The following is a 12449-nucleotide window of genomic DNA, read 5'->3' as shown; positions in this document are numbered from 1 at the left end:
AGCTTGGCTGAGGAGCAGGATTGCCCCAGCGCCCAGCTCTGCCACCCCTTGGGCAAACAGCAGCGCGCGGGGTGAGAGGAACAAGCCCCCAGGAGGTTTCAGGCAGTCCCACGATCCTGCCGTGTTTCCAGGAGCCTCATAACATCCCCCATCCCACGTTTCCCACATAGCTCCAGGCCATCCTCCCTCCCCGGCCAGGAATTCTTTCTGTCGCCTTGTTCATCCCCATTAGTCACACGTCCCCTCCTCCCGCCTGCTCTCACCCTCTCTGGGCCATCCCAATTTAGCTCCTGTTGTCATTCCAATCCTCCCGGCTGCCTCCCACCGCCAAGCCACCCCACCACATCAGCTCTGGGAAACATGAAGTGCCCTTGCAGGCCCCCTTCTCCTCTGAGTGACCTGGGGATGCTGCCCCGTGTCCCTACGATCCACCTGGGCCACACCCAGACCTTTCCTGGGTGCCCATCTGAGCCCTGATGAGGAGCATGGGGACATGGCCCAGGGCTGCTGCTCCCCTGGGGGGCTTCCAGGGTGCTGGAGAGTCCCCATTGCCCTGGCTCCTGCTGAGAAGGTGACAGTGGCAGGACCCTGTGGCATGGGAACTCTGTGCAGGGCTTGGAGCAAGGGCTGTGCAGGAAGGGAAGGGCACAGCCCCGAGGAGAGCACTGGTGAGCCCAGCGTGACCTCCAGGGAGAGATGGACTCATTTCTGGCTTGGACTCCCAGTGCCGGAACAGGGTGGGGGGATCCAAAGGGCCTGGCAAAGGGCAGCAGGAGCCTGGCCCAGCAGGGAAAGGAGAGCTGCCAGAAATACTAGCCCACAACTTTGCTTCAGCCAGTGCCCTGAGGAGCCAGTCCTCGGCAGCTGGGAGCGGAGGCACATGCCCTTCTCTGCAGAGCAGCTGAAACAACCCGAAATATCCCGCTGCACGCACTTGTATCCAAAAGGAACATGATGCAAAGGAAATACTGTCCAAACCTTTATTGGAACCTTTTTCTAACCAGGCTAACAACTCAAACACCCAGGAAGACTAAAGGATACAGAACACATGTGGATGGAGAGCAAGGGGAGCTTTACAATGAGCTCAAACAAACAGATGTGCCGGTGTCGTTGGGGGTGGAATCAACCAACGGGCAGAGAACAGAGACACCGTTTCCCTCATGGCTTTTCTCATGTCTTGGCTTTTGTTCTACATCTCCTGCTCACTCTCCATGTTTCAAAGGTGGAGAGCTGCCCTGGGCTGGCGAGGGTGTTGTTCTCTAGGCAATAGCCCAAAAGCTGGGGTGCTTCACCATGACACTTGCTTTGGAGACCCTCCCAGTTATGTGCAAACTGCCAGGTAGCAGCAAAGTCATGAGAATTATTTATTCTCTGGTGAAGAGGTAATAAAACCCCACTGGACACTGAAGGGCAAAGTCTTCCCTTAGGCACCTGAACCTGCCCCTTTCTCAAACCAATACCCCGAGAGCCCGAGGCTGAGCACCCAGCAGCTCAGGGCCAGCTCTGTGGGAACAGCCCAGCGCTGGCACTCGCCTGCTGATGCTGCAGCTGTGTCCACACTCCACCAGCACTGGCAGCTCTGCCCCAGGAGCACAAACACCTCCCCCCGGGTGAGCAGAGCAGCGGCTGCGGCCTTGGTGGAGCGACGCTGGGGCAGGGTGGGACTTTTAGCACATCTCATGCTCTTCTCAAAGCTGGGGGAGCACGCCTGCAGCAAGCTCTGCTTGTGCTACCTACTGAGCTCACAACAGGGAAACGCTACTGGCACAAAGCCTGGGGAAGGGGGCAAAGCAAGACATGGCACAAGGGTCTCAGGATGGGGCAGGGTGGACATCCTTGCTTCCTGGTGGACACCATGGCCAGTCACTTCCATCCTATTCCCTTCCTCATCACTGATGCAAAGGGTGACAAGTGTCCCCGTCCCCCAGAGCGAAGAGGGGACCAGCAGTGGGAGATCAGAGAACTCCACGGATTTTTGGTGACGGCAGCCCTATGCCACGTGGCAGAGAAAGAGGAGCAGGGTTATTCCTCCACCAGAACTGGCCCATCACCTCTGAATTCCCCACTCCTTTCCAGGGGGATGTGATTTATCAACAGAAGCTGGTTCAAGGAGATGGAGAGTTTTCCCCTGCCTTGCCCATCTCTGTCACAATGAGGTTCCTCTCTAAATACTGGTGGTGAGGTCCAAATGAGCCAAATTTGCCTTCCTCTCTCCAGCATATCTGGCAACACTTCAAAGGCTCCTGCCTTCACGGAACCAACAGCATGACCCAAATAGTTTTTTTTAAAGTAATGCTCAATAAATAGAAGAAATAAATATTAAATAGAGGCCAAGTCCTCTCAGCCTGTTCAATATATGTACAATGCATAGCAAAATAACAGTGATTGGCTGTTGCAGACAAGTTTGGTACAAATTCAGTCCCCAAAACAACAAAAACATTGAGAAAATTGCAGTTAACATAAAGCAAAGCTCAGCCGAGTGCTGCAACCAATGAAGAAAGAACAGAACAGTGCTTTGAAACATCCCTTATCTTTGCTTCCCAGCAAAAACCTGCAGAAATTGTATTGGATTTTCTGGAGCATGGGGTTGGGAGAGGTGGGACAAGCCTCCCTTGGGGGGACAAACACAGAGCCAAGGCAGGTCCAGTGAATGGGGGGAGTTGATGGTTTCAGGGTCAAGGAGACATTTGGGAGTGAGTGCTGTGACGTGCTCTGCCAGGGAAAGGCAGCAGGGGTGCTTGTGGGATGATTCAAAACCATGGGTGGGAAAGAGCCTTTGAGTGTGAGACAGGGCTTTCAAAAAACAGTCAAGATATTATCCTGATGTGGCCAGCCCTGAACACCCCTTGTGTGTCTGACCACAGCAGCGATTCACCAACACCAAAATGGCCAAGCTGCCTTTCCTCCAGGTGAACCTGCTCTTTGCAGAGAGCACCTGCAGCAATCTGAGGTGTTGGATGCAGAGCAAAAATCCATAAAAGCAGTGAATGAGAGAAACAACTTTAAAAAATTTTAAAAAGCACTGGCAAAAGGCACAGAGACAGAAAAACTCACAGCTTCACACAAACCCACAGAAACCCCATCTGTCCACTAACAGGAAGGGTGTACTAAAGCTTGTACTAAAAATATTAAATAAGTTAAAAAATAAATAACACCGAGGGAAATTCACATGTATATGCACATGTGCACATACACACATACACACACAGCCTTGATCAGATCCGTCACCAGAGACTGGATTTTGCAAGGACCTTCCTTTCGCAGGGATCTCTTTCTCACAGTCTCGTCTCTTTTGTTTTCCCATGGGTGGGTCAGCGCGCAGGGATAAACACGGCAGGGGAGTCCTGGCGACGGCATCCTCCCAGGGAAAGCGGCGGTGGCTGCGCGGAGCAGCCGGGGTTTCGGGTTGAGCGCTGGCGGCGGAGCCAAGGCAAACAGCGCGGGGCCAGCTGGCAGCCGGCCGGCGCACAGGCGACACTTCGCGGGTGGCACTGCCAACACCCCGCGCTCGGCCGGCCGGCAGACCCTCGCCGTCACCTCCGACACGTCCTAGACCCGTTTCTGTGGTCACACCCATCACATTCCTGCACAAATCTAATGAGAAACCCGAGATTCCAACATGAAAACGCGCGGCTCTGCCCTGCGCCCCTTCGTCCGTCCCTGCGCCGCAGAGCGCAGAGGGACACGGTGGCAGCAGGAGTGACTGTCACTCCTCCGGCCACCTCACTGAGAGGGGCCAGAGCTGTAAACCTTTACACGAGACCGGCGGCATGGATACATTTGAACAAACAAACAGATCCAAAAATAACTTAACGTTAGAAAAAAAAAATAGAATAAATAAATACTGGTCCATTCTGACATACAATTAAAAATAGAATAATAATAATATTAAATAAATAAATAAATAAATATTTCAGAGAGGTTTACTCCAATGCAAGTCTGCTTGGGAAACACCAGGAGCATTTAGCTGCCATGGACTGTACAGGTAGAGGCAGTCCTTGATGTAAGGATCAGCTGGACGAGTGCAGGAGCTGCCATCAGCTCCACACAACCCTTGGGGTCATCTCCTGACCCACAGGGGGTGGATGCTGCCAACCCTGGTGTGGTGCTTCCATCATCTGTCCCCAGCCACGAAGACTCCAGTCAGTGTGAGTTTGGTATTTACACCAGTTGCACAAAGCCCCTCTTCCTTCCTTTCCTAGTTTTGGATCTTTGGGCTCGCTGCTTCCTTGCTGCAGCTCCGCATGTGCGTTACAGGGTGCCAAGGGTAGGAGGCTGCTCCTGAAACACTGGTAGGGCTGGGGAGGTCTGGGTTCCCATCACTGCCTTTGGATCTTCCCAGGGAGCAGAAGAATGGGGCATTTTAGCATCAAATTGGGAGAGACTCTTTGGGGAAGAAGCATGAGGTTTTCAGCCCTTTTGAGAGGGAGTTCACTGCAGAAGGTGGCCAAAGGGCCACTGCTGGGGCTAACACAGGAGGGAAGGCAGTGGCATCCTATCTTTGATCCCTCAACCACAGCCCTGGAGCATTTGCTCAGCCCTACCAGGAGTGCTTCTCCCTGTATCCTAGAAAGGGTCTTTCCAGAAGATGGACCCATCCCCACTAAGCCACCAACCATACCAGTGCCCACTCTCTGCCTCAGCCCCTTCATCCTCACATTGCCTGCAGCAAGCAAGGCAGGGGATGAAGGTCTGGGAAAAAGGGGAGCTTTGCCCATTGAAGGCACAGGACAAGGGGGTCCAGCACCAGCAAAGATCCTGGGAAAGAGGTCCCTGTCATAAAACTTCCTCCTGTACCACCCAGATGGAATCCCTGCTTGTGCTGCGGTACTTTCCAACAGATAACAGATTTATAGGCTTGCTGAGGCGATCATCCAGTTCCACCACAGCAGCTTGTGGCACTCAGCCTTCCTCCCCTTTTCCAGCTGCCAGGGGCCCGTAGGTAATTCTGTAGATGGGGTGTGGGTGGTGGGTTGCATTCCTTTCTACCCCCTCTCCTCCTGCAGATGGTGGCTGCACTCAGCCCTTTTCTGTAACACTTAAACAACACACACCTTCTTGACTCATTAAGCCCAAACTCGTTAATAATCATGCAGGATGGAAGGGGAGGGGATGGAAAAAGGGAGGGAGGGAAGTCTTAAGCCCAAATTAGCGTCTCTAAGCACCCAGGTGTTGTAAGAGAAATAAACTCCTCAGCACCAGCTCAGCCTGTGCTGGGAGAAGCCTTTGTTACCCGGCAAAACACAGTAATTGCGCAGGCAGCTGGGCTGGCAGGGAGACAAAACCCCAGGGCCCAGGGCAGCCTGTGGCTCCCTGGAAAAACAGGCAATTAGTGGGGGGCCCTTCCTGTCTCCCTGCACTGCTCTGGCCTCCCAGTAACAAACTGGGGCACCAGTGCATCCTGCTGCAGCCTGGCACTGGCCCTGCAACTGTGCTGATGATCCTGCCCCAGGGCTGCCAGAGGGCCTCAAGGAGGAACGACGGTCTGGAATCCTGCCTGAAATTGCTGCGTGTTTTGAGGAAGGGGAATTGGGGTCCCCTGGCTCTTGCAATGCCCTTTTAACCCTGCGTGTTCTGACTGCACCCTGCAACTGCTACCACTGCACCTCCCTCTGCTCCCACCAGCAATGCACTTCGAGGGCAACACTCCCTGAAGAACCCAAACCCAACCTGTCTGAGGCTTCCTCCAAGAGGGGAAGCCCATGGCCCTTGTCTCCCATGTGTGGCCTGGCCCTCGGAGCACAGCATGGCACCACCTCCCCTCTGCCTTGTACCCCACCAGCCCCAGGTCTGCTTCAGACCTCAGCAGGTGGTTTGCAAGCAATTCAGTGCTGGGGGGATAAAACAACCCTGCAAAAGGTGTGCTGCCTGGTAGGAAAGGGCAGGAGAAAGAGCAAACAGCCTTTTTTTTTCCTCCAGGAAGTACGTTGGGAGGGATTTCTAGCCTTCTATTTATAGCAGGGACTGGCTGACTGGCAAAAAATAAATATTTTCTCTGCGGAGTGGGCAGCAGCTCTGGAGGAGAGACCCCAAAGGACCTGGTATTTGCCTTGGTGAGAACAGCCATTCCCCCATCACTGAAGCTTTCCAGCAAACTCCTCCCCGGCTGGGTCTGTCTCTCCAGCAGAAGTTAATTTGTTGGTTCCTGGTTTGTCAGAAGAGCAAGGAGCAGAATTCTTTCCTTTGGACCCGCTGGTAGTGCTTTGGAGAGCAGTAGCAAAGGGGAGAGGGGAGCATCGGGGAGGATGGAGCAGGTCTGTTGTGACAGACCCTCAATAAAGCACCGACCCTTCTTCCAGCCTGGCCTGGGAAGCTGGGGCTGATCCACCCACTCCGCGCTGGGGAGGAGGGGCTGCACCAGGCGCTCCAGGGCTCTTACTCCGAACCGGGGAAGGGGGACCCGGCAAAGCCACCACATCAGTATCGGGGATGATTGCTATCGATGGCCAGGTAGGTGGGAAGGAAGCGGAGAATGCCAGGAATGTGGCGGTGACGCCGGCACCCGGTGTCAGCCAGCAGTGGCACTCCCTAACGACGCAGGCTGTCGGAGCTGGCTCCTGAGTCATAGCTCCTGCTCCTGCTGCGGCTGCTCCTGGGGCCCGAGCTCCGGCTGCTGCTCCAGCTTCGGCTCCGGCTCCGGCTCGTCCGGTAGCTGGAGTAGCTGCGGCTGCGGCTCGGGGAGCGGCTGAAGCTGCTGTACCAGGAGGAATAGCTGCCGGCGCTGCTGGAAGAGGAGGGGCTGGGACGGTAGTAGGGGATGGGGCGTTTGCGGGCACTGTGGGGACAGAGAGATGTGGGTTAACAGCAGCACAAGGACGGACTTACTGCCACAATCTCCAAAAACCACTGTTTACCCTGCACAACACTCCCAGAAATGTGATTGTGTTTGTTTAAAACGTAGCTGATGGGCCTTGGGATTCAAACTACCCACCCCCACAGCCCTGGGGAAATCCCAGCCACTCAGTCTGCTGGGCTCTACTTGATGATGTCCCAAAGAACCCTCTGCATGAAGAGTAGAGTCAATAGTTGACACTCTCCATTGTGGGAGATCTACCACAGGGCAGGGTGAAATAAAAAACCTGTGAGGGAATGCTCTTGGCACCTGAGTCCCTGCTCTGACTTCATCTTCTTTTTTCCTTCAGCTATTGTAAATTGAGACCCTCTCCATCCTCCCTCTGCCTCCAGATGGAAATCCCCAAGCTCTAGAGGAGGGGTGGAAGGGCCTGCTGATCAGGCTCAGGGAAACTGGTCTCCCGGAGAAACCTCCTCTGGCAAGGGCTGGGACCCAAGGACAGCCCTCATCCCCCCGGGAAGTGCCAGCTGAGCCTGTTTCCAAAGGCTGGGACAGCATCCCCTTGCCTTGTGATGCGCCGAGCTTCGAGGTGGCTGGGAGAGTCTCTCCGGCGTTTCCTCAGGGGGGAATAGGAGCGGCGCCGCCGCTGCCGCTCCCGGTGCGACTCCTTCTCGCTGGAGCTGTACTTGTGCTCCCGCTCGCGGTCCCTGCGGAGGGCATAGCAGGGGGACTGTCACTGCAGGGGCTTGGGGGTGGGTCAGGGATGGACAGGCAACGACCTACGAAGGCACAGATGAGCAGAGGACGCTCAGCTCCAAAAGGGACAACTCTAAGCGCTCTGATGGCACCACCCCTGAGAGCTCACACAGCTGGACAGACTGGACACCACTAATTGCGTGCAGAGGTTCCAGCAGGGTCTTCCACAGGCTTTGCACTGCCAAGCTAAGATGGCTTCCAGGGACCTGTGTCTGTGGGTGCAGTCTGTATTTAGCTCTTGATGGCCGTGCTGCTGGAGCTGGCAGGAACAGCCCTGCCAGCAGGCCCCACGTGAGCTGAGGGCCCGGTAGCCCTGCAGGGCTCCACAAGCCTCGCCAGAAGGAGTGCCGGTGTTGCTATGGTTTTCTCTTTTGTTAAATTCCCATACACGTCAGCACAGGCCCTTCTGTGCAGCGTGGCTGACTTCATACACACTGCTCAGTGCCATCTGCAAAGCAACACGCTGCAGGTCAAGGGCCTGCCCGATCCCTGCATGCAGGAAGTCTTCTCCCCACCAGCATGGGGATTGTCAAAGCCTGCAAGAATCGACCCTGGCAATGGACGATTTTGAGGTTGCAAATGTTCACAGCAGCACAGGTGCTACCAGGAAAACCTGCCAAAGGCAGCTCTAGGGTTGAACTGTGAGACTGTTTCCTATGGTGTATGGAGGGAGTAGAGGTGCCTGGACTGCGCTTCTCTCTGCAAGGCTGTGAGTGCCAGCCTGAGGGTACCTGGCATCTGCCCTCACAGCAGGGGCACTTCCCCAGGCCTGACAACTCTTTGTCAGAGCTGTGACTCTAAAAAGTAGTGTCTTTCCCTGCTGCAACCAGATCCCTCTCTGACAGGGACTGCAGCTCTGCTGCTAGCTGTGTGGGCAGACCCAGCTGGAGCCTCGGGCTCTGCTCACCACTCACAGCAGCATGACAGTGATAGAGGCAGGGGAAAGTGAGGCAGCAGGTACCACATGAGTGGACAGCAGATACCGCATAAGTAGACAGCTGTACCTGCTACGGCTGTAGCGGGAGTAACTGGGGCTCCGGCGAGGCCTTGAACTTCTACTCCCAGGACTTTTTTTGCAGGATTTGGAGGAATAGCTGGGGGAACGTGAGGAAGACCTGGAGATAGGAGAGAAACATAAAGTAGTTAAAAAGATGCTGGAGGGTGAGGCTGTACCAGACTACTCCAAATCATCAGGGGGAAGAGATGTCCCATTCTCCAGGGTCTCAGCCCAGCTCTGTGTGACCAGTTCACCCCAAGCCTTGTGGATCCATAGGCACCCCCAAACTCTTACACCTCCCCCTGCAAGGAGCCTGTCGGCTGGCAAGAACTAGACACTGTCCCGGGTCACAGAGACAGCCGTTCCAGCTGGCCTTACCTCTTTCCCGAGGAGCAGGAGCTGCTTCGGGAGTACCTGGGCGAGGCTTTGCGGTGCGAGGAGCGGGAGCGGCTGGAGCCGGGGGAGGATCGGCCCGTGCTGCTGCAGGAGCTGTGGGAGCCAGGCCTGGGTGGGGAGCTGGGGGCTGGCGAGGGGAGGAAGATTCGCTTCTTCTCCTCTGAGGAACCGAGACATGAGGGTAGGCACGCTCTGTGAACATATATTTGGACACTTTTTGAAGCTGTGGCTGAACCGGGACTGGTCCCTGGCTGAGGGGAGCACCATGCTCCAGCAAGTAAATATTCCCATCCTTCCATTCCCTAACTGGAGGTAAAAAAGACCTCTCAGCTCCCCAGGCGGCTGTTGCCCATGTGTGTGGGTCAGAGTCCAAGAGCTCACCCTCCGGGCTCTGCCAGGGAGAAGAGGTGTGGAAGAGCTCTCAGGTGGCACAAGCAGCAGCTCATCTGCCCCATGCCCAACACACCAGAGGTGTCTGGCTGGCAGAGTGTGGTCAGGCCAGTGAGCAGTGCTGGTCCTGGGCAGGGAGTGAAGTAAAAACTGCTGGAGCAGGGGACAGGCAGAGTCTGGCAGGCCAAGGGCTGTGCTCCAGCCTGGCTGTGGAGCAGCATGAGTGGGCACTGAGCAGGCATGTCCTGTTGCCTTTGGACAGCACTGCGTGAATTCCTCCTCTTCCAGAAGTGCTCTGGGAATGAACCGGGGTCAGAGCCCAGCAGCCAAGCAGCCTCCCAGCAGCCAGGGCCAGCTGCAATCCCAGCTCCACCCATGTGAAGGCAGAGTTACCCCACTGGAGTCACCATGTGAAAAGTACAGACAGACCTAAAATTTTACCCTCTGACTGAAAAATGAGGCTTGTTCTTACTAAAACCCATTACGCTGGCTCCCTCCTTTCACATTCAGTGCTCCAAACCACGTCCTGGCTCTAACTTCCAGCCTTCAGGACCCAAGAGCTTGAGCTGGAAGAGCTCCCTACAACCACTGCCTGAGCACAGCCCTTGGTACCAGCCACCATGCTTCAGTGCCCTCATTCCCAACATCCCCTGGCAAAAACTCAGGAATGGGAGGCAGTGATGGAGGCTGGCAGCTACTCCCCTCTCCTGAAGATGACCTGTGGCACCAGTGCAGAGCTGCTGCTGTGTTATCTTGCAGCCAGCCAAGTCCTTGCCCCTCCCTATGCTCCCCACTGGCAGGAGATGTTACCTTGTCACCCTGGAGCTGTGCTGGATGAGCTGGGAAGGGGAAGGGGCTGGATTTGACTCATTGGACAGGTGAAAGAACAGCCCATAATGATATTCATGGAAACAAGCCCCGCTTCCCTTCCCCACAGTAGGCAGAGAGGGAGAATTAGCATGGCAACCCCCAGATGCTCCTTTCAGATTGTGCCCAGAAGGACCAGAGACTTTTTTCGACGTGGCCATGCCCAGGTGAGCAGGGATGTGCTGTGACCAAGGCCTGACTCAGGCCCAAAGCCTGCATGAGCCACAGCAATGCCAAAGCAGTAACACAAGCAATGTCCAGGGATGTGATGGCTGGGTTTTATCTTCCTCCTCAGGCTACAGTACTGGTCCTTGCTGGGTTCTGGACTCCAGACTGGCAAGACCGTGGGTCTGGTTGGTACCTGCCTGCCTCCAGAGCACAGAAAGCTCCCTGCCAGCTCACCACAGCAACTGGCGAGCGGGCAGGAGACACAGAGCAACAACGTACCAGGTACTGGGCTACCTGCAGCAGCTACTGGTAATCACTGACCTTCGGTCTTGTCCCTGGGCATCTGGAGACAGATTTTCCAAAGCTGTTCCCTTGGTCTGGGAAAAGCAACTGGTGAAGGAATTTCCTGAATCAGAGCTGTTATCGCTGTTGGCCAGTTTGGGCTTCCCGGACGAGAAGGCATGGCCAAAGCCATCATGGACTAGACTTCTTTTCTCCTGGCTGTCCTTTGACCTGGATGAGCTCGTTTGAGTGGAGGGAGGGGAGGAAGTATCGTTTCCTGAGTCATATTCATGATACTCTCCATTCTGGCTGGCTAGGTTGCCAGGCGGGCTGTCTGTTTTGGTAAAGAGGTCAGCAGAAGACCCTGACTGAGAGATCTGAAAGCAAAAAAGCCATTTGGCATTGTTTGAATGGTTTTTGGGGGTTTTTTTTTGGTTTTACTTTGCTCTTTTTTTTTTTTTCAAATAAACCCAGAAATTTTACCATCATGATGCACTGAAACAAAAGGAAAGGAAAGAAAAGAAACAAAGTAAGAAAGAGAAAAAAAGAAGAAGGCAGAAGAAAACAAAAGCACATATCCCTAAAAGAAATCCACAGTAAGAAGAAACTTATTTTCCCCCTGCTATAATAATGGGAAGATTTAGAGATCATGCAAAGAGTATCAGCATGCGGTTCATGTTAAACAAAAGAGTTCAACAAAGTAAGTGGGCAACCAAAGAATTAAAATAACTAACTAAATAAAAAATGTAACAGAGGACAAAGCCCTTATTTAACCTTAAAGAGGGGAGGAAAATAAAGAGGGTATATACATATAAAAAACCTACATAATCCTTGCAAAGAAAACAAAAATGAAACAAAAACTTAGATGAGTGAATTTTTTAAGCTTCCTTAATAAAGTGGCTGAACCAATGTCACTAAAATAAGCAACAAAAAACCAAATCAAAAACCAAATCAAAACAAATTAAGGGCTTCTGTACAAAGCAAAAACTGGCAAATGAACAAGTTTATCACTTTGAAATTAAAAAAAAGAAAAGAAAAAAAGGAAAAAGAAAAAAGAGGGTGAGGGAAAAAAGAAAAATCCCTTCGGAAATAAAAGGTATACAGATACTTCTTTGTGTGCTTTTTACCCCCTGAAGAAGATATAGCTAATGCGCTCAAGTGACCTCTAATAAATTCCCTGGTGTCTTGCGGATAGCATCCACTTACCCATCAAGAACTCCTCCTTTAGTAGGTAAGGTGTAAGAAAAAAGGAAGAGCGGGCAACATAAGTCCATCATTAGAGTCTCAAATTACATGAAAAAAACATAAACCCTCTCTTCAATCCACACTGCCAATGGTTGCTGCCTTCTCTATGCAAATGTCATGACTGCTTTTTGTCTGCTCGCTTGTCTCCCTTATTATTCATTTTTGTTTCCTTCTGCTTTAAATTAGCCTGTCCAGCCCATTCCTGGAGGCTGATGGCTTGTGCTGAAAGCTGCAGCTTGCACTGAATCCCCCTGCGTTGTATGGAAATGACAAAGGGAACTCGAGTGAGGGAAGAAGCAAAAGAATGGAGGAGGAAAAGTATCCCCACTGTGTATCAGAGACCTGTGGGGAAGGGGACAGCAGCCCTGCTCCTGCCAGCCTCTGCAAGGGCTGGGTTGCTGAACACAACAAGGCAAGCAAGGACCCCAAACTCACATAGACTGACCTGGGCAGGGCTGTTCTCTGGGACCCTGAGCACCACCAAGGGGATCTACATCATTTCAGTATTGTATATGTCAGTTTTAACTGCACTGGCATTTACCTGAGCCAGCTCAG

The 12449-nt window shown here is 53.4% G+C and overlaps 1 protein-coding gene across 4 annotated transcripts in view; it reads right to left on the bottom strand.

Annotated features, from left to right (window-relative positions):
- Positions 1-966: 966 nt before the first annotated feature.
- SRRM4 (serine/arginine repetitive matrix 4) overlaps positions 967-12449 on the bottom strand; it is a 46459-nt gene continuing 34976 nt past the window's right edge. For all 4 annotated transcript variants that reach the window (XM_068208924.1, XM_068208925.1, XM_068208927.1 and 1 more), the window contains 5 exons: positions 10689-11026; positions 8925-9134; positions 8554-8664; positions 7360-7500; positions 967-6775 (listed from right to left, as the gene is read on the bottom strand). In XM_068208924.1, coding sequence (XP_068065025.1) covers positions 6529-6775; positions 7360-7500; positions 8554-8664; positions 8925-9134; positions 10689-11026 — 1047 coding nt within the window. In that variant the 3' untranslated portion in view covers positions 967-6528. The remainder of the gene's footprint in view (positions 6776-7359; positions 7501-8553; positions 8665-8924; positions 9135-10688; positions 11027-12449) is intronic.

Source organism: Anomalospiza imberbis, chromosome 18 (assembly GCF_031753505.1).
Source record: "Anomalospiza imberbis isolate Cuckoo-Finch-1a 21T00152 chromosome 18, ASM3175350v1, whole genome shotgun sequence".
Taxonomy (NCBI): Eukaryota; Metazoa; Chordata; class Aves; order Passeriformes; family Viduidae; genus Anomalospiza; species Anomalospiza imberbis.
The sequence above is the reverse complement of the archived record's forward strand: the minus strand, read 5'-3'. Positions and strand labels throughout refer to the sequence as shown.